Here is a 25,132-nt window from a genome sequence, read left to right as displayed (position 1 = left end):
CAAGGGGACAGGGGCAGGCTGGGATCTGCTGGGCTCTGCAAGGCCAGGTTGAGATGTGCACCAGCCGTGCTCCCAGTGACCTGGAAAGGGCAGAGGGGAGAGAGGCCAAAGCACAAGAAATGGGATGATTTACACGAGCCCAGGTGAAGCATCCACATGTCCAGAGCCATCCCTCTGCTCAGGACTCCCCCTGCTGCAATCACTCACCCCTGGGCTGGTGAAACAAGTGATCACTCTTCAGATTGTATGGGGCCAAAGGTGATGGTGGCAGCGAGGCCAAAGCTCTGCTCACTCGGGGGACACTCAGCCTGTGCCATACCCTGGGCTGGGAGGCACAGCCCAAGGACTGAGTTTACTTGTCTTTCCCAGGGCCAGCATCTCCATCCCTCCTGCCTGTGCCCTTATTTTCCCTCAGCTCTTTTGCTGGCGCTATTTTCTATTCACTTATTTTTCTATTATCTGCTTCTTCCTATTAAATTACTATAAGCAACATTATCATTTCTGGTGTGCTCCATGACTTGGCTGGCAGCCAAGAAAAAAAGCATGGGAGCTGAATAGAGCCACTGCAAGAGGGAGGTATGGCAGTGGCAGAAGTTGACGTGGTTTTTGAGCACAAAACTTTCTTTCAGAAGTTATTCTAAGTTCTCAACTCTCAATGTTACCCAGACCTGTCTGATCTAGACACTGCTGGGGCTTGCAAGGGTGTTTTCAGTCTCACTCAAGAACAACCAGGAGCCTACACAGACATGAGGGGCTGCTGCCCGCTGTCTAAGGGGAATGGTTTTGCTTATTCCATAAGAAAGTGGCTGTGTACCAGTGGGATGTTAAAGTTCCCCTGGTTTTTGCTCCCTTCTCCAGGGTGGGACATGGGCAGTGTCATCTTAAAGACATTATCACACAGATGCAGTCCCTTTTCTTGCTCCCAGTTTCTCCTTCCTTGCTATGGGGAGCCAAAGGTACTTCATTAGCGTGTTAATAAAAATCCTGCTGAGTGCAGAGATCAGCTAAGTAATAGTGGTGACCTGCAGGGGGTCTCATCTGCCCAGATTTATGGTGCTGCTCACCAACCCCTCTGAGGACTGCCGGACCCCTTCCTCCTTCTCCCTCAGCTGTTGAAAACACCCCGTGAAGTGTCAGTGTGCTTAATTAAAGCAGAGGGACCAGTAACCTTGACGACTGTGAGCCACCCTCTGTAAGCCAGCTGAGGTGGATATTATAGAGCAGAGAAGTGAGTCAAGCACACAGGTGTTGGACACGCTCAGGAGCCAGGGGCACAGCCAGCAGTGCCCATGTCCCCTGGAGCTCACACCCTCCTCATTCAGGGGTGGGTGCCTGGGGACATGCCCTGGTCCCTCGCTGGTGAGACGTGGCTCCTGGCCCTGGTGATGCACAGTGCAGCACTGAGGGACCAAGCCTGTCTGGAGCCAAGGATGCTTAGGTCTGTTGGGTAGCCCTGCGAGCTCTGTGGGTAATAGAAGACTCCTATAACAACTCCATAGTTGTAAATATGCTTAAAAAGAATTCCCCTTAGAACTGGGACATTTGTACAAGCATAATTACCTTTGCCAGAAAATGGTACAGCTAATTTTCTTGGCAGTAAGTAGTGAGCAGCTAGAAGCACATTTCCCATGAGGGGCTAAGATTGAATTTTACTTTTTCTTATAAAGCTGGTAAAAGGCATGATCAGTTCTGTATCAGATCAACTCTCTTCTACCTCAGAACTGAGAGCAGGAGCTACCAAGCAGCTCCATACTGAAAAAGGGAGGCAAAACCTCTTGGGTTTTTTTCTCCATTTCTACTTTCCTCTTCTGTCCCCTGGTGCTGCAGGCACAGGGATCTGGAGAAGGGGTCCCACACCCCCACCTCCTCCAAAGCAGCCTGAGAGAGGATCAGCACAGACCACACCATGACATGGGGACCTCTTCTTCTGAGATACTGGCCAGAAGAGAGCAGTCAGACTTCCTGAAGGATGGCTCAGCCAGCACAGTGCCTGAGTGAGGCTGGCCAGCCCCACAGAGGCTGGAAGGGATGTGAAGCCAGAGGATGTCCAGGGGCTGCAGGATGCCCTGAGAAACCAGCCGTGGTACATTGAGCACCCAGCTGAGCCCTGGCGAGGGCAGTTATCCAGGGGTGCTTGGAGCACCTCTGCACCCAGCTGTGTCCGGACCCAGGTACCCTAAAACTACCCGGAGGCCCCAAGATGATGCCCCACGTTGGGCTTATCTACTGTTCCCATCCCTGCATGGGGCAGAAGTGGGGATGTCAGGCACAACTGGAGATGCCAAGAGCAGATTAGGAGGTGGTGAGATCCTCATCTGGGGTCACTTGAACCACTGTCTGTGGGGGGATGAGGTGGTGCAAACCTGGGCTAAGGATTCCCAGAACAAAGACGGGACTGGAGGTGTCCTGTCCGAAGGAGGAGTGACCTCTCTGAGGATGCCGAGGCCGTGTCGGACTGTACCAAGGGTGTCCTGCACGAACACAGAGTGCCAGGGGCGGTGCGAACTCAACCGAGGGTACCGGGGACCGAATCGGGACTGGACCGAGAGCACGCTGTCCGACACGGAGATGTGGGATACCGGGCCGGCAGTTGCCCCCTCCCCGCTCCTCCGGGGCCGGGGCTGGACCACGCGGCGCCCGCCCCGCCCCGGCCGCCGTCCCGCCCCGGTACCGCCCCGGCACCGCCCCGGTGCCGCCCCGGTGCCGCCGGCGGAGCCAGCGCGGATCGGCCCAGCATGGAGGGGACGCGGCGCGCCCTGCTCCGCCTCGCCGCCGCCTGCTGCCTGCTCTGCGCCCTGCCAGGTACCGGGGCGGCCGCCGAGGGGTGCCGGGGCGGGGGGGGCTGACCGAGGGATCCCGCCGGTCTCGCCGCGGCGGGGAGCGCAGCGCCGGGACGGCCGTCGGGGCAGCGCCGGGACCCGGGCTCCTCCGCCCGCTGGTGGGGCTGCGGGAGAAGGGTCTGGAGAACCCCCACCCAGGGCTGTCCCTCCGGGGAGCAGCGCCCCGGGCCTGCCCCAGAACTCGGGCGAAATGCCCACGGACCCGGGCGCCGTCGCCCCGGCGGACGCGCAGGTGAGGCGGCCCAAGGATGCTCGGGGGGGTCCCGGGTTGGCCCCGCGCTCCGGGCAGCGGCGCGGCCGCCGGTCCCGGCCTTGCCCATACAAGGCAGCTGCCGGCAGCGCTGCTCCCGCCGGCGGAGCCACCCGGGCTCACCTCCCGCCAGGCGGGATCCCGAGAGGATGTGCGGGGAGGGGGGCGACGGTCCTGGAGGCGCTCGCCCTCCGGGATCCAGCCCTGCGAGCCTCCTGCCTCCCCCCGGCAGCTCGCCGGTGCCTACGAGCCGCTGCCGAGCTTCCCCCGAGGGAAGCCCGGACAAAGCCCGAACTCTGCCGCCTCCCCCAGCACGACGGGACGAGGGCCCGGTGCCTGCGGGGAGAGGGGCTGGACGGATGGAGCTATTCGGGACGGAACGGGAGCCAGACCCCGGCCCCGGGCAGACTCCCGGGCGGTATTTCGGCTCTGCTCTACGATCAACACGTCCCCACGTGGGCAGACGCAGTCTGCAGCGTGGCGCTGACAGCCCCGTCCACCGACACCACCGACTCTGCCGCGTGGCTGGAGTGTGCCCCAAGTCGGGGGGCTGCCAGCTTCCCCCTGACCCTGGAAGTGACAAAGGCTCTGGGCAATTTAGGGACTTGCCTGGGGCACAGAAAGCAAAACGTGTTTCTTCTTCTTTGTCGTTGAGAAAAACCCTTGGCCAGACCCTGGTCAGATCCCAGCACCGTGAAGGCAGCAATAGAGACCAGGCGGTGACACACAGAAACTCAGTTTCTAATAACTAAATAGGGCTGGGGAAACCTTAGAATAGATGCCTGTGGGGCTAAGCCCCAGCAGCGAGGATGAGGTTTTGGGTGCCGGATGCGGCTGGGTTTGAGGCTGAGCACTGGCTGCGGTCCCAAACCAGCGCCCTTTATGTGGGCGAAGCTGCACTCCCCACTCGAGAGTGGCTGTGCTGCGATGGGATGTGGGGAGGTGACCAGCCACTGGCAAAGGAAGGATTCAGGATTTCCACCGCTGGAAGGAGGAGGAGCTCTGAGCTGCCGGGGGCTGTGTTCTGGCCCTGTGTCTCACACTCTGGGCACACTGGGAAACCCCAGGGAGCCCCTTGCCCCAGCTGGCTCATAGGAACCTTCTTGCTGCAAAGTCCAAGATTAAAACTGCCAGAATGTACCAGAAATTAAGATTTTTTTCTTCAATTAAGACTGAGTTTTCTGAATTTTTCCTGGGATCTTTGTTGCTTAGTGTCCCAATCCAAGATCCTTCACAGTCTCAGGAAATGGTACTTATGCAGCTGACCTGGCCCTTGCCTTCATAGCTTTTGAATTTGCTACCTAATCCCAGGTATGGTTGAAAGATTGAATGTTTTGTGAAAATAGAAAATAAATGGAAGAGATGCTGCCAATAATAAAATGTTTCCTAGCAAGCACAGCCCATAATGAGACACCAGAAAATCTCAGCAAGACAGTGGTTGGGGAAAGGAACAGTTCACCCAGAGATTGGCCCCAAAGTCAGCAGTCCCAGACAAATTTTTCCAAAACTGTGCTTGTCCTAGCTCCATGAGCTGGTCTCTGCACTGCTCCCTGCACAGATTCCCTTTGCCCCTGCTGTCAGGCAGTGTCTGCTCCCACTCCCCGTCAGGGTTTGCAGCAGGGCCACAGAGGAGCTCAGGCTCTCCTGTGCTCTGCCCACCCCGGCCTCTCAATGCAGCCTTTCTTCACTGCCTGCGGAAATCCACTTCCTCCAGCACCATCAGCCTTACAAATAAAAACCCGAGTGATTTTGGTCTGGGCATTTTTGTGCCTCTCCCTCCCGTGCCTTGCAAGCAGTGAGAGCAGAGCAGGGCTGGGAGCAGCAGGAGCACATAAAGCCCCTCTGTGGGCACCACCGGGGCCATGCACACAGGCAAGGCAGTGTGTCTGCTTCAAGGTCCCGCTGACAATTTTCTGTGATTTTTTTTCCCTTTGTTTGCCCAGGGCAAGGACAAGTGGATGGACTTGGCCCCACCCTGACAGGACAGCTCCAGCTCTGCTGCACCCAGAACTGAGCCACAGCTTGGTCCTCTCCTCTGGGTGTTTCCTCCAGCTGTGTGACCCTGCATTCCCAGCCCAACTTTTCATATCATGCCATCAGTCTTTGATGCCATTTCTACACATGACTTTCCCTCAGCCCCAGGGACAGGGTGGGCCTTGTCTCCCTGCTGCCCTTCCAAGAAGGCTTGACCTGTTGGGCAGGGGCAAAGCACTCACCTCCTTCAGCTCCCTTGGCCCCATCCCTCCAGACAAAGGGGAGCAGGGACGATTTAAAGCACAGAAGCCTCTGTCCCTACTTCCTTTCCACCTAGACCATCTGGGTGGACAGACACTGTTCTTGCTGCAGGGTTTTCCCTAGGTCTGTTATCATCCCCACAGTGCTCTCTGGGGCAGCTTTCATAGTGCCACTGAGGTTTGGGGTCACATCCTGAGCCCCCTGTAGGGCTGCCCGGGGCAGGGCAGGATGCATCCCCCAAGCCTCAGAGCCCATGGAATCAGCAGTTACACTGCTGGAAGGACCTGGGGGCTGCACAGGGCTGGGCAGGCTTCTTGACATCCAAATTCCCCCCAGTTCATGCCACACTGCACTGGAGAGTAGGCTCCCTCCTGAGACGGGGCTGCTATTAAGGCAACTGGCTTATTAATTTCTCTTAACGATGTGAATGCTTCCTCCACTGCAGCTGTGACTCCTGAGGTAAGCAAGGCCAGGCTGTCTGATGCCAGAGCTCCCTGCTGTTGCCGTATTACTGGAGTTACACAACCCCAGAGAAGGGCAAGCTTCCCAGGCCGTGCGTGCCATGGGTGTGCCCAGCAGCTTCTGGGCAAAGGAGTCTTCATCACTGCTCAGTCCCCTACTGAAGAACAAAACCAGACAGCAGGGGAGTCTCCCAGGCACCTTCCTGCCTAGCAAGGTGCACCATAGCTGTATGTGACCCATGGAAAATAACTGGCTGCTCTGACAGTGGTAGCTTAGGAAGCCAGTCGGCTCTCCCTTTTCCCTGCCATAGAAATTTGGGATAAGCCCCGTCACATCTAAATGGGGGATCAGTGATAGACCTTCCTGCAAACCTGTAGGAAAGAAGATTTTTTCATTTCTCTCCCCTGGCTGGGTGAGGAGGGTCTCATGTGGCAGGGCCGGGCAAAGCGTGACACCCTGGGGTGCTCTTCCTGCAGGAAGTGATCAGGCTGGTGCTGCCCCACTACTGTGTGCTCTGGGCTGTGCTGTTGCTGTGCTGCTTTATGGGTTTTCCCAGTACTGAAGTACCTGTGCTTGGCAATTTATAGTGCTGTTTACAAGGCTGCTCATCCTGTTCCCGTAGCTCTTGCTCTGCCCTGCTCTGCCGTGCCACCGCTGGCTGGTTGTCCTGCTTGTCCTGGTTCCCAATGCAACGCCATCTGTTGAGGTGGTAGCCTCCCTTTTTTGTTTCACTGTGGTTCAAGCCTGTGGCTCAGTATCCACAGATGCCCTGAGGAGGAATCATCTTCCTGCCTGCCTGGGCAGGTTGGGTGCTGGGCTGTCCCTCCCCAGTGCCACACTCGCTCAGCACCCCATATCTAATCTGCCCCTGTCTCATGCTCTGCTCGTGGCCACCTGCCTTCCCAGTCAGGAGACCTGGTTTCTATTCCTGTCCCTTACCTCAGCCCTTGCTTTGCAGCGTGCCTGGCCTGGCAGCTCTCCAGGGCTGACCTGGGTGCTCAGCACCCCCAGTTCAGCCCCTGCAGAGCAGCTCGCAGGGGCCACGAGGGGTGCAATGAATTAAACTGCTGCTAGGAAGAGGTTTACAAGGTCTCCAAGCAGGCTGCAAGGTCGGATCCGTGCCTACACCTCCTGCCTGGATTCCTCAAGCAGAGGGAGTCTGTTCAGCCTCTCTCAGGCAGGATGGGGATGGCAACAGTCTTGGCATCAGCCCACTGAAGCCTGTGGCAAATGCAACCCCTCTGGCATCCTGCCTCCATCGAAGTCCTGCAAGGTATCCAGTGAGCTGAGCTTACAAAGTAGCTGCCCCTTGTACCGAATCCTGTCCCTGAGCTTGCTTCATCACCATGAGGGTGATGCTCTACAGCATCTCTGGGTGCATCTGGCACCTTCCTGAAGGGCTCCAGAAATCTCTTCTGCTGCTTGTTTGGTTTTTTAATTATTATTATTCCAGGAAAAGAGATCAGGCTCAGCTAGTATCTAATCAGGAGCTATTCCAATTCTGCTTTTAAATGAAATGAAGAGCCTTGGTTTTCAATCCCTCTATATGGTTTTATTTGCATTTATACTCAAGCTTTTTTTCCTTGAAAAGATTGTCTAATTACTGTTGGTTGGTAGTCATAAAATGTAATAACTGGCAACCAAAGATAATTTCTACACTTAATGAAGTATTTTGCTAAGCAATAAGATATAACTGCTTTGATGCATACATGTTATAGTTTATGCTCTTACTTTTTAAACATTGTATTTTTCCATTTTACTAGGTTGTTTGCGAGTGAAGCTGTTAAACTTAAATGGAAATTGAATTCATTTAGTGCACCAAAATAGCATTGAAGAAGGGTTTGGGTGCCTTTTCAATGAATCAGAGCAGTGATTTGACATGCATTCTGTAGGAAGCTGATTTAAGTGAGGTGCTATCCTCAGACAGTGACAGCCTGTGCAGAAGGATACATCAACACCAGGAGTCCTGCTCCCCTGGGCACTTTCTCTGAAATCCTGAGTGAATCCTTCTCATCTTTGTGCTTAGCTCTCACCTGGGACTCTGTGCACTTTTTCCAGTGGTGGCTGCAGCCTGCATCCTGCTGCCCTGCTCTCTCCCTCAGTCCCCAGGAGCAGCCTGCCATGGGCTTCCTCACCTTCATCTCGTTCTAAAAGGGATTTTAAAAAGTGTTCAAGTCTATGATTGGAGCTAGGTTGGTGTTGACCTTTGGGGAGCTCAAGCTGCTGTTTCTGTCAGACAAGAAGGAGGGTGCAGAGGATGCTGCTGAGAGTGGCAGGAAGGTTGTGGCAGAAGCCTGTTGAGGGGCTTGTCCCCCTGAGGCCCTGCTCTGTCATTGTTTTATTCTGAGAAGCAAATAGATGGTGGGGTGGCTGCTGTGGCAGAGGATGGAGACCACGATCTCCACTCTGTGTGACGACCCTGGCACAGCAGTGATTCTGTGCTGCTTGTGCAAACCTTCCTCAGCCCCTCGCTTGGCCCCAGCCCTGAATCTTGGGCAGGGAGCACAAGGCAGGAGTGGCCCTATTTCCTGCAGAGCTGGCTTCCTTCACTCCTCTCTGTTTTGGCATAATTTAACATGTCTGTTCTGGGGCTGGCTTGGGTTGATACATGGAGGTCCCTCAGTGTTGTCAGACAATGCCAGAGGGGGGTTGAAGCTGTGGGCTGATGTTCAGAGCCCTCCCTTCCCTCAAAGAGCTGGGAGTGTTTCCCACCCTTGTCCAATGCAGGGGCTGCTTCTTGCTTGGCTGCATCCCTCCTCCCCTGGGACCACTCTCTTCCTTTGCCCCTCTTGTTTCCCAGACAGAGGTCACTGCAGTCAGCACAGTCTGATGGGAGCTGCTGCTCCAAATCCACCAGCCCTGCCCTAATGTGGTGTGGGATCTCTGGTTCTCAGCACGCACAGGCTGAGCCTGGAGGGTTAGCACAGACACAGGGCAGGGGTGGGGCTGTAGCCGGGGGACCAGCTCTGCTTCGGTGGGCTGAAGTGTAACCAAAGAAAGCTCACCCTTGGTCCCCTATCAGGGAAAGAGCTATTCTTATGGTCAGAGGTCTTGCTTACTGATCCTGAGACAGTCGTAGCTGCTGTTATGGATTCAAGGATGAGTGCACCTTTCCCAGCTGTCCTGGGATGCTGCAACTATCAGGTCTTGGAGAATTACAGAAAAGGTGAAGCATTCACACTAACTCTTTCCATTTGCATCTGAAACAAGGACGTGGTTCCCTCTTGTCTCCTGAAGCTGGTGAGGGCGATGCCTTAGGCAGTTCAGCCATGGCTTTCCTGGCATGTGCTGCAGGAAGCAGAGCTTCTCCAGGAAAACTCCAGAGGAACGAGCTCTGACCTGCATCTCTATAGGTAACTGATAAACACTAAAACCATCAGCACCCAGTGGCTGGGGTAGCAACAACAGCGCTGGAGATGGGGATTTTCTGAGCTGTTGGGTACCAAGCTCCAGAGCAGACCAGGAGCTGGACCCCCGAGGCTCCCAGCCCTGGGTCTCCCCCAGCACAGGCAGCTGCAGCAGAGCTCTGCTCTCCCCTCTGTACCGCAGGCTTTGCCCAGGCTTTCGTTTGCGTGGCAGTAGGTTGCCCTTTGGGATGGATGATAAAACTGGCAAACAGAGCTGTGTCATTGCAGTAAGGCTCTTTGGAGGAGTGGTTTTATTTTGAACTGAAACTGAAGTAAAACTCAGCGCTTGTACCTTTTAACACCTACAGCTCACAAAGAACAAGTTGCACCTCTGGGGGATTTCCCAGGTGCTTAGCTTGGTGTCTGTGTGCTGGCTTTCGATGTGCCCTTACCCCTTAGGAGCTGACAGATGGGTGATGGGAATCTTTTGTCTGCCTGTCCCCGGGTGATCAGGATTTACTCAGTCCTTTGTTTCCTTGGCCATTCCAAGGCTCTTGCATTCTCTGTCTTCCCAGCATCATCTCCTAATGTCTTGAATTCTTGTGTTAGTCTGGATTAGGCTCTCCTTTGTTTCCTGAGCTGGGTGTGCTGGGCTGGATGATTTACTAATTGAGGTGCCATCAACACTTGCCATACTCAAAGCCAGTCCCTTGTTCCTCACCTGCTAATTTAAAATCTCTTCTGCAATTCTCTACAAACCAGGTTTTACACACCACACTGCTGTTACACCAGATAATTTTGTGGGAAGAAGCCAAGTGGCTTCTCGGAGAGAAGAGCTTAGGGAGGTGCCAGTCCCACTGGCGCTGCCTCTTGCAGACAGCAGGAAACTGTGTGTGTGCAGTGGGGTGGGGGGAGCTGCTTGTCCCCACAGCCCTCCTGTCCCACAGCACCTCGAGGCAGGGATGCCAGTTCTTGGCATGTGGGGAGGTGTCCTGGAGTGTAGCGCCCGAACTCATCTGCCTTCCCTCTGCCGTTCCTTTTATGCACGAAATCACCCATTTTCCCTCAAAGTTCAGGCTACCTGTGTTCTGTGGCTCCACTAGAAATTCAAACTGGATTCTGCAAGCAGCTTGAGGTGGTAGAGACATTAAAACCCATTTCTCCTAAAGACCCTCACCCATCGAGCTGCCTGTAAAGACATTAGCACCCTCTTGCCTATCACTTTTCTAGTCAGAAACTGGCATGATGGCTGCAGAGTTGCTCAGGCCTTTGTCCCAGACAGCTCTCCACTAATCTTTCTTCTGCATGACTCAAGTCATGACTTGCCACCCCATGAGAGACTGTCCCGGACAGAGGCCAGCTATTAAGAGCAGCACATAGCCAGGCTTGCCACTGGCCAGGCACCTGGCCACCACCTTTCCTGTTTACCCACGGTGACAGCATGGCTCTGTGCCTCTGGCTGGGTAGGATTAGGTAGGGGTGTTTACTGAGCAAGCATCCGCCAGCATCCGGAGCTGGTGGGATCCCACCCCGTGCTCAACAGCAGTGCTGTGTTTAGGGCTGGAAATTGTCACATGAAGACCTGTGCCTTTTGGTGCCTGGTCCCAGGAAACCCAGCACTCAGCTCTTTTCCTTCCAGGTGTTACTGATGTATCCTATGCCTGAGCTTCATGGCTGAGCAGCTCGCTTTATTTGGAGGCATCTTCTGGCCGTGCATATCTGGATCCAGGCGAGGCCAAAGGGAGCATCACTTAGGCCTTTGGTCTTCATGTTTAAGTTGCTCCAGCTGGTGTTCCCTGTGAGAGCTCCTTCGAGCAGGGTTTTGCATCCCTGCAGGAGCCCCCAGGCCGGGGAAGCACAGCTCCATCAGGCTGCTCCAGGGCTTTGAATTCTCCAGCTGGTCAGGGTACTGCAAAGGTCTTGAGAGAACAATGTATTGTGTCTTTTTTTAGGGCCTGTTAAGTGCTGTAGCTGGAAAAGAGCTCTGATAACTCTATCTGTTCTGAAGAGCTTTTAAAAACTGCTGAAATATCCCCAAAACGGTATAAGAATGGCTGCTTTGTTGGTGGATGAATGTTTCTTGCTGATAGCATCTGCTTTGGATGCTTCTTCACTGTGGGGAGAAGGGGCATGATGATGGATTTGCTTCAGTACCTTTAATTTTTTTTTTCTGTAATTATCTCATCTGTCCTCTGTGGCTTGGATAGAAACTTTAACAGAAATTGTCAAAATATTGACTATGAGATGTTTTTAAATTGGAGAATCCATCCTGATGTGGGTACATTTCTCTGTTTTCTTCCTGTTTATACCCTGAAAAACCCTCACAGGATCTGTGTTTATGAACAGGCAGTGTAAGAGCCTTGTGGTTTTCCTCCTCCCGTATGCTGTCACACTGTCTAGCAGCTGTGGATCTGGGGGGATCCTTGCTTGCTGCAGGTTCCCTTCAGGGAAGCTGCCCCTTTTTGCTGTGGTGGGAGGCTGAGTAGCTCCCCATTTCTATGCCAACAGTTGTATTTCATGCTGGTGATGTGTTCATAAATAGCTCATGAAGGCAGCTCCCAAAGCACACCCCAGCCCTGTTAGCTGTAGTACTCTTGCTCCCCATTTCACCTTTCCCTCCAGCAGAATCCCACACTACTACTAAGGTGACTCACAGTATGTGCTTTGCCTTTGCCATCTGCAGTCTTTGCAAATATCACTTCTCTCCACTTCATTGGGCATGGGGAGCTAGAGAGTCTTCTTCCACATTTTCCTCATTTGTATTTTTCAGCACCACTTTTGAATCTTTCTCAATGAACCAAAGAAGACTTATCTAAATATCTTACAGAATCAGGTCTCAGGTGATACTTTGAACTAATCCAAATCATCTAAGAAAGTTTAAAAGTTGCTCGAGGATAGAGGGATTGGTGGTGCTGACCCTAGAGAGCAACAGCACAGAACTGGAGAGAGAGAAGGGTAAAGAAAAAGTCCCCTCGAACAGGTCCCTGCCTCAAAAACCAGGAGGACAGAGGAGCTGTTTGAATCCCTTTTCCAAGTGTGAACCTGTGCTGGAATTGGAATTAAGGGAATAAAGAGGTTCCATTTCTGTCCTTCCCCTCTGTTTCCCCTCTCACTGTGGGATCTCTGACAAACTTCTCTGTTCCACAGCAGAGGGTCAGAAGACAGCAGAGGCCTTGGTGTCACCATCACCTTTTCCTAGCACAGTGCTAACCTCGCATCAGCCAAGGGAAGCCTCTGACTTCAGTCTGGTGACTACTGCCATTCCTCAGACAAGCCTGGAGAAAAACCTGACTGCTGCAACACTCAGTGCCACTGGGGCTCATGCTACACAGGTGGATGATGCCTTCATCCCCACCACCCCCATGGCAGGCTCCAAGGCAGAGAGACTGCAGGCTTCTACCACTGCCAGTCCTGGGGACATCACAGTTACACATCCTGAGCACGACAACATGAGCTTGTCAGTCAACAGCAGCGCTGAAATCCCCTCCCCTGCCTTGACTGCCAGCACTCTGGAAGAAAACCAGCCCAGCCATGAAGGCACAGAGCCTTTCAGCACAACTGAAGAAACGGATGATGCCAGCAGTGCAAGCCCCACGCCTCCTCTGAACACTGTGCCCGGTGAGGTTTTGCCTTTACTGCCTGTGCACAAAGTCCTGCCTCAAGGATTCACAACCTGGAAATGTCTGAGCACTCTCCTGCTAACTGGAGAGAGGGAGAAGAAGGGAATGAGACACTAAGCAGAGCCAGTTTGGTGCAACTTATTTGCAAAGATGTTAGTTCAGCATCCTCTTTGCAAACGTCATTAATTTTGGTATTAATTGTGCTGGCTGCTTTCTAATTGATTGTGTGCAGGGACATCCTTCACACATCTAATCTGAAACAACATGCCTTAGCAGCACTGCCCAGCTGGGCCTTTCTGGCATCAGGGCTGGGGGCTCAATGGGAGCCTCCCTGGAGAAACACACCGTCCCTTAACACAAAACATGGAGATGGGCAAGCACTAGTGACAGCTCATCCATCCCTGGGCAACCTCAGGAAACCCTACCCTACCTTCAGATCCCTCTGGGCAGCACAGGGACTGGCTATAGGGTCTGCAATTCCAATTTTGTCCATCTTGGGGCCTTGCAGGCTGTCACACATCCCTAATGGGAGGCAGATACTGATTGATCACTGATTTACATGGTGTCCATGCACAACTGCATTGTCTTCCCTGTGTCACATGGTCCTGCTGTTCTGTGACACACTGACACAGCCTCAGGGGATGCTGCTACCCAGTCCCTGGGCAGCCTCCTTTGTGCTCCCTGTTAGGAGGGATGAGAGGCCTTGCCCAGTGTCTTGCTCTGGGGTGATCCCCAGCTGTGTGTAGAGTTGTTTAAGCTTGTCTGCTTGTCCTTTGTCCCCAAGGACAGGCCTCGTGGGCCCAGCTGAGGTTGGCTGACATTGCAGATTGGCACATATGAAAACTGAGAGGACTTTCTAAGCACTGTGGGTTATAGTGTGGCTCAGCTGTGGCTGTGCTAAAGGTTCTTTCTTTTCCAAAGGTTTGACCATAAGCTGCTAGTCTTATAGTCTCAGCAGTCTTTCCTATAGTCTTGCTTCCAGCTTGTCCAGTCCCACAGAGCAGTAAATGCTTGCACTGGATCCTTTTAAATAACTGCTTGTTCCTATTTTGCAGCAACAACTAACAGCTCTCAGTCAGGGCTTTTGGATGGGCAGACCCTGAGGCCCACAGCAGCAAGGTCTGAAACGAAGCCAGCAACAACAACCCCTGGGGGAGCCACCCAGGAGAGCACTGTGGAGCCCAGAACTTCCTCTGCTCCCATCTCCATTGTACGGAGCACAGCCTTTGCTACTGCCTCCAGTACTGTGACGGTGACACCCCTCGTGACCAGCTCCACGTCTGCCAGCACAGCTGCCATCCCCACCAGCACGCCTGCACTGGCACAATCTTTGGAGCCCAGGCATGAGAAGACTTCTGTGTTGGATGTTGGTGATGATAACAATTCAGGTAAATGCTCTGCTTTTAAGGGGCTGCCCAGGGAGGTGGTGGAGTCACTGTCCGTGGAGGTGGTTAAGGAAAGACTGGATGTGGCACTCAATGACGAGGTGGTGTTAGGTCATAGGTTGGACTGATAATCACAGAGGTCTTTTCCAGCCTAATAGATTGTGTAATTGTTTTGTACCTGTTCTCACAAAACATGGCCGAGGGCTGGAGCTACCTCAAATTGCCTCTTGGTTGTACTGAACAGAACCAGAAAAGAAAAAGCTTTGCTGTTCCAGCCCTTGAAGGCTCTCCTTTGGCCTCATTCCCTTGGTCTCCTTGCAGAGCTACCCAACCTGGCTGGTAAAACGAGGGCTGATCCCTTGGTAATCACTGTGATCTCTGTCTTCATTGTCATGGTGGGCATCCTGGGCCTGGTGGGCTTCTTGCGCTACCGCCAGCACAACAACCGCATGGAGTTCCGGCGCCTGCAGGACCTGCCCATGGTGAGTCGTGCCTTCAGCCCAGCCCGTGTGGGCTGCCTCGCCACTGCCTGCTTTGCAGCTCTCCTTCTTTAGCAATGCTTTGGCTATTGCAGCAACACCAATGCTGATCACACACTCCTGTTCCTCCTTAGGTCCCTCTCCTTCCATCCAAGGTTTGAGTCAAGACAGCAAGTCTCAAGGCTGGGCACTAAAGAAGCTCTCTGCCTTCCCCTCACCCTGCAGGGGAATGCCGAGAGGTTAGAGAGAGGAAGGAGAGCTCCATCCAGGCTTGTCCTGAAATGACACCTGCCTAACCTCTCCTCTTGTTTTCTCATATGTTTGCTTTGTAACAATGACAAAGCAGATTTTATGCTCTGTTCCAGGGAGGTTGTCTGTCTGTCTGTCTGTCTGTCTGTGTTTGGCCCTTTGGGAATATAAAAGTATGTGAGGGTTCCAGAGGCTGGACTAGCACTGGGGAAGCTGCAAATAACTCCCTGAACTTTCTGGAACAGAGGAGTACTGCAGCTAAGCAAGCAAGCTGATGCTGTTTCAAGCTGAGTGGCGTTTTCAACACCCAGAGTTTTCCACATCCCTGCAGCAGGCAGGCAGTTCCTGCACACACCTCTTCTCTCCAAATGCTGCAGCAGGAGGGAGACTGACAGTCCAAAGATCCAGGAACTGCACAGTGACAGCGTTTAGGTGGATGGCTGGGCAGATGGCCACGCTGTGATGGTGTGCCTGAGAACGCTGTGCTGCCTGCACAGCAATCACCCAGGCTGGGACCATGATGCCACCGTGCAGACATCTCATTAAAGCCCCCTCTTCTCTGCTTCTAGGATGACATGATGGAGGACACCCCTCTCTCCCTCTACAGCTACTAGGCAACCAGGCTGTCTACTGCCCAGAGGAAAAGGCCTTGAGGACTTGGTCCCAGACGATCTGCTGAGGAATGAGGGGCTGTGATTTGCACACAACTGAAAGATCCTTTTCAGATGGTTTTTGGTTTTAGACATTTTAAATAGTTCAGTGTTGAAGTTTCTATGCTGCGAATCAGAGCCCAAGTCTGACCCTCTTCTCCAGGCTCTCCTCAAAACAATGCCCTGAAGAGGTGTCTCCTCCTTTTAAGTGTGGCAACCAATTAGCCAAAACAATCTTTGCCATGGTGTTCTGCACGGATCTCTTCTGTTGATCTTGGTGGCTGCTGCCTTCAAAGGAGGTGGGCAAGTGTTTCAGACTTGGGCTCTTAACACTGGTGGTGTCAGCACAGTGCCAGCAAAGGAGACTGCTGTTTTCTGAGGAAGCCAAGGATGTGGAAATCAGTTCTCTTGGGCTCCCTCTTGTTCTGTATTTTTAAGGTTGTTGTTTTGAGGGTTTTCTTGCACTTTTTTTGTTCCTGTTTCAGCTCTGGTCCCAGGATTGGCATTACCCATCCTGAAACACTTACAGGAGGATAAAAGACTACTCTGCTTTCTTCCTAGATGCATACCTTTTCTCTTTAACCAGGGAAAACAGTTTTGTGGCCACTGGAGAAGTGCCCCTGCTACTTGATGTTGCTTTGAAGTTGCTGGGAGGAAATTGAGCATAATGTTAGCTTAACCGAGCTTGATAGGACTCAGTCTATTGCAAATTAGACACACAAATTTGGTCTCACCAAAATTAGGAAGCTGTGTCTCCCACACTTGATGCTTAACTCCTTTCCCAGGCTCACTAAATGCTTTAGTCCATTTCCCTGCCTGGGCTAACACAAGCCTTTCCTCAGGTACCTCCCATTTTGCTTCTAGCATCTGGTTGCTGGAAGTTGTTGTACAAAGCTGGTGCTTCGCTCTCCCTCCTGTGCTATGCAAGGTCAGAGCTCCTCTACTTTCTGATGTTGGTCTTTTGAGCCAGTTGGTGTCTTGTCATGAGGACAGATCCTGGATGTAGGTGCCTTCTTCCCCTTTCCTTTCTTAGTGTTATGCTGATTGTTTTGCCTCAAAATATCACTGCTGTAGACTGCATCCAAGGCTCTTGAGGTCTCTCAAGGGAGCCCATAGACCAGCTCCTCTGAGTGTAAATCAGAGGAGCTTCTGGTGCCCTTGCCTCAGAAAGACCGGAGTGTGTGTGACACAACAATCTTCACGTAATTACACGCGCTCCTGTTTTCTAGCTCACATTTGACTGCAGGTAAATGGAAACACATGCCTTCTCTAGAGTGTTTGATTTTTGACTGCGCCAGTTGATCTTTCAGGATACAGCAGGGGCTAGAGTTTATCTGCCATATTGCTCTACAAGCCTCAGTTTCTCCTCTCCTTTCAGTAACAACATCACTGAACCCCACAAAGGACAGATACCAGGCCTCACTTGCAAAAGTACCTTTTCTTTCCCCAGTGCTGTTGTAGCAGGGAAAGGGCAAATTCCCCATCAGCTGAGCTCAAGTTACCTGGAAAGCCCAAAGGTGAAGCAGAACCAGTCTGGGTCAAATAGATTAACTGGGTAAGGCAGCAGTTCCTCCTCCCTGTGCTGCTGCTGCTTCCAGGGTGACTGACAAATGGCTGCAGTGCAGTTGGGCTTCAGCTTGGCCTTCCATCTGTGTACTGATGCCCAGTAAAATAGGGAAGAGGGTTGGTTCTCTCCTATGGGGGCATGAGAACTAAAGAGCAATTGTCACAACTCCAAAGCTTTTGTATCAAGCATTGTCTGCACAGAGAGATCTCCCTAGCTACAGACTTGTTTCCCCTGCCGGAGGGCAGGGTGCTGCTGGTTTTCGGCACAAAGTTGGCAAGTTAGTGGTGGAAAATAGAACTCCATGGAACTGGTACAGGCTGGCATATCTGGGAATGTGTCTGCACACAATCAAAAGGGCAGAGGCTGGTTGTTCTGGTTTCCCATGCATGGCTGTGCAGGGGAAAGGGATGAGGAAAAACTCACCCAACACCAAAGTGCAACTTTGTTTGTAAAATATGTTGATAGTGGATTTTTTTTCTGCAATAAAGTTATAAATGCCAAAAGTGTCTCAGTCCTCATATTTTCATTGTAAACATCTAACTGAAAAGCTTTTATAGATCACAATGAATCCTGTGATAGATAAACAGCAGCAGTTTGGGGCACAAAGACTTACAGAGCTGATAACTAGAAAATGCTAGACAGCCATGAACCATAGCTCTGACAGTTCAGAAGGACACCACCCCCTGCCTGTGTTCCTTTCTTGTCAGGGTCATTCCTAGTCTGAGTTGAGTGAGATTAATATGCATACAGTTAAATCAGATTAAATCTGTTTTAGAGAAACACACTAGACCAAATAATCTAATCTACACCTTTAGACTCCCTTTGCCTCTGATTGAAGATATTCTCATGTTGTCGACTGTAACCCCAAACCTTATTTATATCCTGAAAGTCAGCCTAATCCAAACCTAAGTAGCATCTGTCATGCTTCTTTCTATAGTACAGCAGACAAAGCAAACTGAAAGGCACATATTTCTTTTTGTTTAGCTTTATGGCTGTTCTGAACTCTTCCCTTCAGAGCTCAGACCTACAGAGAGGTAAGTGCTCAAAAGCCCAGCTTCTGCTACAGACCTGGTGAGAACCTTTCCTCAGCTAAGAATCTCTCCTAGCTGTTAAAATACTTCGGCAAAATCAATCAGCTCATGTCATAGATTGCTTGTAGTAAAGATTTTCTATTGCAAAAGCAAAATGTGGTGAGTGAAACTTCTTGGTAATCTAGAAAAGCAAATCCTTGGAGGATCTAGAGCAAGGGGAGAGCAAACAAAGACTTAGTAGCCCAGCAAAGTGCTTGCTGAGTAATCTGAAGACAGGAGAGTGAACTCTAAACCCTGCAGAGATTTCAGTCCTGTCCCAACACACAACCATACAAAACAAAACAAACATGCCACAACTAAGCCAGTCTTCTCAGGTCTAAAGTCAGCATTATTCTGGTGGTTTATATTGGAGTGTTCTCTGTTCTGCCTTTTTACCGCCAAACCCACTCAGAGCTGATTCATTCTCTGCAGAACAAACTGCGTGGCTGCCTCGTCAGAGAGGCAGCTCAAAGCAGGGCTGTGTTGGCTGGAGGGGCAGCAGCAGGACAGGCTTGTGCAGGCAGCCACCCCTGGGACACCAAGCTTTGTGCCTTTGCCCAGCTGAGTTCTGACCTTCCAACCAGACCATGCAACATCTGAGGTGGGCAGGTCTGGATATGGACCATGGGCCACTTGTGTGGGCTTCACCTTTCCTGTGCAGAAAAGAGAACTGACAGAACCAGAAACCAACTGGTGCCAGCTTATGCATTTCTCCTTGAACACAGCTGTTGTCTCTGATGGGGTTTAGTTTTAATGCCTCTTAGGCTAAGGCACGATTATATTACTGATTAGCAAGGGACCAAGAATCAACTGAATCACTTGGGTTTAAAGTTAAATAGAAAGAAACACAGGTAAAATAAAACCAGAGTTTGAGACTCATCTGCCTCCTCTGACCTTCCCTCCTCCTCTCTCCAGACGTTTTGTTTTGAAGGGAAGGGGATCTGAGAAGCTGAAAAGTGACAGTCCTAGAGCTGCTGTGCCATGGGCAGGGCTACCTGTGCTTCATGCCATTTCTGTGCCTGCTCAGTTGTCCTTCATGTCTCAGTGTCTGCATTTTAGCTTTAGACACAGTATTAACCATCATATCACACTGCAAGTCTGTAAATAAGGCTACAGAGAGCGTTCAGGGACAGAGAAACTGTCACGGGGAGCACTGGAGTGGACAAGGCAGTGTGTGGTTCTTGTAGGAGTGATCATCCCATAAGGATTTCCCATGGATAACAGTCTCCTGTGCTTGCTACCACTTAAAGCAGAATGAGAAAGACATTCAAGGGAGCAAGAGTACAGAAGCAAACCAGGGAGGCAGAGCAGTAAATTTTCAGTAATGAAGACTCTGAAATGACGCAGAACCTGGAAGATTTTACTAGCCAGTGTTCTTCTTATACCCAGGGGAGAACAGAAATGCCTACTGTCATTTCCCAGATACCTGTGAAGGAAACAGCAGGCTGCACACTTCCACATTATTTATACTTAATTTTCTATAACTACATCAAATCAGTATAAATGTGGATTTGTCATGGGGGAAGGGGGACAGTTTTTTCTAGGTGTTCCTCCTGAGCTTCTGCCCATGACGTTCATGTACTTGGTACCTCTGCTTCACTACATAGCAGAAGTGAGACAGGAATCTAATTTCCAATATTCCTTTCCATCCCCCACAAAGAAAACAGAAATCATGCACTTACTGTCCATAAAACAGACAAATTTTCAGTCCTACTGACACATACCAAAGTGATAAGCAAAGCTGGGAGACTATGGCTGCAAATACAAAAGTCTCCCAGCAGTTTCCCATAATTGATTGTGGTTTGGTTTGTTTTAATCTCTCAGAACTTTGTAACATAACAACAGGCTTCAAAGTTCCCCACCCAAACACATTTGAATGAAGGCTCTTCCTTGCTTTAATACTACTGGGGTCATGTTTCCTCACAGAACTGAAAAAAATCAACCTTCATCCAGAACACAACTTCAAAACAATGTCAGAAGATAAAGCACTTAGAAGCTCCCAGAAGTGGACCTTCTAATCGTGATAGAGAGCTTGTGAACTAGATCCTCACCACAGTTAATACTGTTACATTGTTAAGGTTTTATAAGCAAACATTTACTACTACATGAAGGAAGCCTAGATAGGTTGATAATCTTGTGCATTTTAAATACAAAGGGATCGATTTATTCATCTGCCTGACAGCCTGCACAGTCTTCCTTGTGCTTGTTCCCACTTCCTGTCCAATAAGTGTACTTGAAAGACATACTCAACACAGGTCCGCTTCACATGCCCCAGCAGCTTAACAATGGTTAGCCTCAGTTCCTCTGTAATATTTTTCCTATTCAATGTCCCATCAGCTAAATAACCCCCTGAGCCACAAAACCAGCTTGATCTTGATCAGACTGACAGTGGTCACAGCTGCAAGAAAACAAGTACATGTTTGTTCCTACTGTTCAGCTCCCTCTCTGTTTTCAGGTAGACCAGATTCCCCACCCTCAGATTAAATAAAGAGCTAAGTTAGTTACCAAAGGTATCCTCCCAGTCATAAAACTGTTCTACCTGTGAAGAACTGCCCAGAATTAATATATCCCTGCAGCAGAAGCCTTTTGCCAGCTCTCTTTGAACTACAGTGGAACATCTGTTGACAATCTCCCGCAGGGTAACTTCTCTCCTCCCCTGTTTTAATCCCCTCTCTCTTTCAGAAGTACACATCAGCTGCCACAGCATTAGAGTGTTTCCTTTCACTGGTCTTTCTTGGGACCAGTAGGAAGAGGGATGATCAGTCAGCTCTGTTCAGTATTTTCTTAAAAATTTGCTGTTATGTCAGACTCCTGAAGCTTTCGATGCTGAATTACAGGTTCTGCTTGGAACAAGACAAGATTCATGGGTTCTTGAACATGACTTTCAGCCAGATTTAGACACTCATTTGATTCTGACTGAGAAGAGCTTTACAAGGACAACTGTAAATTAGCAAAGTATTCCTTTGCACTAGTCCTGGCTATGCCTTCTGATCACACAGACAAATAAACACAGCTAATTGCTAATTGCTTCAATTTCCCTTCTGATAATCTTAAGGGCAGGATGAGAAATTTTGCCCACTTTTCCAAAAGGATCTCAATGTTTTTAGGTGGAAGGCAACTGTGGACAAAACTATTTGTGGCTGTCTAGCAGAAAGGGAACCTGTTTTCACAAAGGACTTAGAGAAGCACTGAGAAAAGAGCTCCCTTCATTTTACAGAGTCTAAGCTGGTGCCATTCATTCACCTCTTCCCTTCTCCTTCAACAGACAGCAATTACTAAATTAAGTTATCTCAGAGGGAAATGGAATAAAAAAATTCAAACCACATAAGGAAATTTCACAGAGCCCTTTTGTGCCACTGTGGCACTCTATTCTCATAAAGCAAACCAGCAACCTCCCCTTTAGGAGCATCATGGAATTTTCTGTTCAAATAACAAGATTTCTCCACCTGTTTTGTGGCACACAAGAGGAAGCATTTTACCAGCACTTGTCAAGTCAGCTGCTCCACACTGGGTCATGACAGGGTAAATCTATGGTTATTCTATATCTGCTCCGTTCTTGCTGTGCACAGTCTCCCTAAAAGGAACAATCCAAGCTTAGCTCTACATCCCAGAGGTTCAGATAGGCAACAGTGTAAGCACAGTCCAACATAACACAAAACTTACTGAGAAAAAAACTAAACATAGATAAAACACACTAAATTCTCTCAATTTGTTCTGGTCCACCAAGTGAGAGCTCAGAGGACAGGATCATACATCCCATCCCATGGGAGAGAGCTGAAGCAGAGGACTGTAGCTAGGAATTCTCTGACGCTGGAGGAACACCCTCACTATAGCCAAGCACCACAGCATCTCTCTCTCCTCAAGCCAGCTGGCAGCTGCCAAAGCTGATTGACAAATCACAAATCAGGCCCTGCACCAGTGTCTGTCCCCTGCAGAGAAAGAGCAGAACACAGAAAGGGTAGAAGGGGCAGGTCTGAACAAGGGGGCACAAGATGGTAAACACAGCTCAGGTCTCTGGCCGAGTGTGGGGCTGGGCAGTCTGTGAATGATTTCTCAAAATGGCTGTTTCCCTTCCTGCCCCCCTTGGATCAGCCCCACACCTCACAGCTTCCACTTGTGGAAAATCCAGGGCACAAACAAGTGAAGAAGAGTTTGCCCACCCAGGGAAGCCAATATCCTTTCCATCTTTTAGTAGCTCCTGACAGTAAAGAGTGCATTGTTTAGTTAACATTAAAGGCCATGCAGCTCCAGCCCAGGCAGGTCATTGCTGAGCTCATCACTCCAGCTAATTCCAGCCACTTCTCCAGCACTGCTTTCCTCCAGCTCAAAACACAGCCTGGAGATATATGTACAATCTACACCAAAATACCAAAGAATTATCCTTCCCCATGTGCCAGACGTGAGAACAGCAGCAGTCTGTGTCTATCCCCTCCAGCACTGCTGGTTCACTGTGCTCTGCAATTGTCTCAAACCCTATTAAAAACATCCTCACCTATCTCCCACTGAAACCAATGAAATACCAAGCAGAAATACCAACCAGCATCCTCACAAGCCATGTAAGCTCAAATAGAAACAGGTGCCCGTGGTTCCAGGTGTCCTAAGCTAGCAAGCTGCCAACACAGCTCTGGGATGCCCCTGCCATAATAACTCCTGCAGGGTTTCTCAAGCTATTATATACAAATATTTGCTACAATAGTACAGCAACAGGTAACTAGCTGCTTACTATGAAATGAGGGGGTTTGCTGGAACATTGGATCAGTAAAGCTCTGTATAAGAGTCCCTACCTGGCATGTGCCTCAGAATAAATGTTAGAGAAAAGCTTAACCCTTTGATGGGATGTGCAGGCTCTTCAGGAATTGCCCTAACAGCAACCTGACATGTTACAACTGCATCTACAAAGCAGTTAATTGTAGCAGGTTTGCTAGTAAAATCTGAATCAGCAGGATTAGTAAATTGAAAAAACAGCACACAGGGCAGTTTAATATGCCTTACAGCCTCCATTCACAAGAATCTTAAGCATCTTACTAAAGTAGGGCATGATATTTTTTTTTTTTTATTTTAAAGGAGTGTTAGCCCTTTGTTCCTGATTTCTTTTAATGCTAAGTGTTAATGCAAGCACAAGGGGGTTTTATATCCTAAAAGCAAGGCATAAATCCAAAAGGATGAAGAGGCTGATAGGCAAACCTTGAAGTGAGCTATTTTCACCTTCTCACTGGCTGTGTGTCAGCACCAAAACAAAAATGGAGCCACATTAAAAAATGGTATCTTGGCACTGTCAGAGGAAGTGATAAGTATCATAATTGGCCCTCACATGCAGGTTTTCATTACCCTGACACTACAGGGGGAGGGAGGATGAAAGAACAGACAGGCACACGCATGTTACCTCTGTCCTGGCATAGCAGTACTGCTCTCAGAACTAAGTTTTAAATCTGGCCCAAGTGCTAGGCCACTACTCCAAACTGTACTGTCTTCCTGCCTTTAGGCACCTAATACTCAGCCCTACCAGTAAAACTGAGCCTCTCATCTGTATGACCTCTGGAATGCCCTGAACAGTAGAGCTCTGTCATCCACATCACAACAGAAAACCCTTACAGGTTCTTAAGATCCTGAGGGTGCAGGATCCAGCCACACTTTCCTGCAGGCACCTCAATCTCCATGGCATTGGAAAGTTTGTTGGAGCTGAAGTGTCTGGGGTGGGAAACTCAGCCAAAGATGGAGAAAAACATTCTGCCTATCTCAGCAAGTTCTTGCTTCTCTCTAAAAGAAATGGAAAAAAACCCAGAAGATTAGGCCAAAAGTTCAAGGATAGACTTGCTGAGTCTATGCATCCTCTGCCTACATTGTGTGACACCTGTTACACATGGAGAAACTGCTGTTACTCCAATTTAATACTTATTCTTGCATGGGTACAAGTAGTGGCACAAGGCAGTGGAAAACAGGTTCCATGAGAAGCAGGAAAACATATTGGCAAAAATGTTCAGGCATTGGACTTCACCTGCCTGTGGCACCAACAGCTCCACATCACTCAGGTTTAAACCAGGAGGAATCAGCCTCCTCATTTCTGCTCCGAGACATGGCCACAGTGCCAGACCCTTCCCAGACAGGGGTCAGTTTGTGTTGGAAAGGGACAACAGGACACCTGACCTTACCACGAGACCTCTAAAGCAGAGGCTGGAAAACCATATCCCAGACTGTGAGTAGTGCTGGAGTAAGTGTGAAATCATTCCTGTGATCTCCTCTTTCCCTGCAGGTGCCATGGATGTTCCTTCCTTCCAGAAGAGACTTTACACTTGATCTTTCAGCTCAGAGACTGTGGAGCTGATGGAAGCATAACACTGACAGTCCCTGACACTTAGCAATGCCTGCTGGAACAGTTACTGGGGGTGAGGATGGGGTGGCACCACTTTGATGGGGTTTCCAACAGTCGTGCCTCATGCAGCAGAAGGCAGCTCTGCTGAGCAATTCAGTTGTGTTTTCAGAGATGAATGGGCGGGTAGCAGAACCTCTGCCTCCCCACCTAGCCCTGATCACATTGTTCTCTCAAATGTGCCAGCACAGTTTTTTTTCCTGCAGCAGCACTGTGAACCACACCACTTCAGGGGAAAAAAAAATCCAACAAAAAAGCCCAAACAATGACGCACTTGTTAGAACCAACTCGGCTCCCTGATCAGATTTACAGCACACCAACAACTGCAGTAGCAGAAATTTGGGAGGCAATGTGCTGTGAGGCCAGGGCAGGAAAATGCAGAGAGATTGGAACATTTTAAGCTGATGTTGACAGCACAGACAACGTCTCATGAAATCAGATGCTTAACAGGTGGGAGGGTGACATAACAAGGGAAGGCATTAGGTTTTTGTTGAAAGAAATAAGGAATCAATATTTAATTACAAGAGAACTGCAATGAAGTTGCATTATTGAAACTACCTCACCAAGCTGATACAATATTTTTTATTAAAGAAAACCTAATAATGAATCTA

At 50.1% G+C, this 25,132-nt stretch overlaps 1 protein-coding gene across 7 annotated transcripts; it reads left to right on the top strand.

Moving 5' to 3' along the window:
• Window positions 1-2,666: 2,666 nt before the first annotated feature.
• Window positions 2,667-25,132, top strand: LOC100224218 (uncharacterized). Of its 7 annotated transcripts, none has more exons than XM_072932737.1 (6): window positions 2,667-2,802; window positions 12,282-12,752; window positions 13,810-14,142; window positions 14,461-14,621; window positions 18,069-18,118; window positions 24,405-25,132. In XM_072932737.1, the coding sequence occupies exons 1-6, from the start codon at window positions 2,736-2,738 to the stop codon at window positions 24,508-24,510; spliced, it is 1,188 nt and encodes a 395-aa protein (XP_072788838.1). In that variant the 5' UTR covers window positions 2,667-2,735; the 3' UTR covers window positions 24,511-25,132. The 7 variants fall into 7 exon arrangements, with proteins under 7 accessions (XP_072788838.1, XP_030134723.2, XP_072788842.1 ...); XM_072932738.1 differs by having other exon boundaries at window positions 2,674-2,802; window positions 12,285-12,752; XM_072932736.1 differs by lacking the exon at window positions 2,667-2,802 and adding an exon at window positions 8,744-9,140.

The sequence above is a fragment of the Taeniopygia guttata genome, chromosome 8, assembly GCF_048771995.1.
Source record: "Taeniopygia guttata chromosome 8, bTaeGut7.mat, whole genome shotgun sequence".
NCBI classification, from domain to species: Eukaryota; Metazoa; Chordata; class Aves; order Passeriformes; family Estrildidae; genus Taeniopygia; species Taeniopygia guttata.
This window is presented reverse-complemented; position numbering and strand designations above follow the sequence as displayed.

Coding starts and splice junctions, on each gene's coding strand:
- LOC100224218 (XM_072932736.1), top strand. CDS start 9,071: ATGTGCTGCAGGAAGCAGAGCTTCTCCAGGAAAACTCCAGAGGAACGA. Junction 9,141..12,281: donor TCTGACCTGCATCTCTATAG/GTAACTGATAAA, acceptor TCTGTTCCACAG/CAGAGGGTCAGAAGACAGCA. Junction 14,143..14,460: donor TGGTGATGATAACAATTCAG/GTAAATGCTCTG, acceptor GTCTCCTTGCAG/AGCTACCCAACCTGGCTGGT.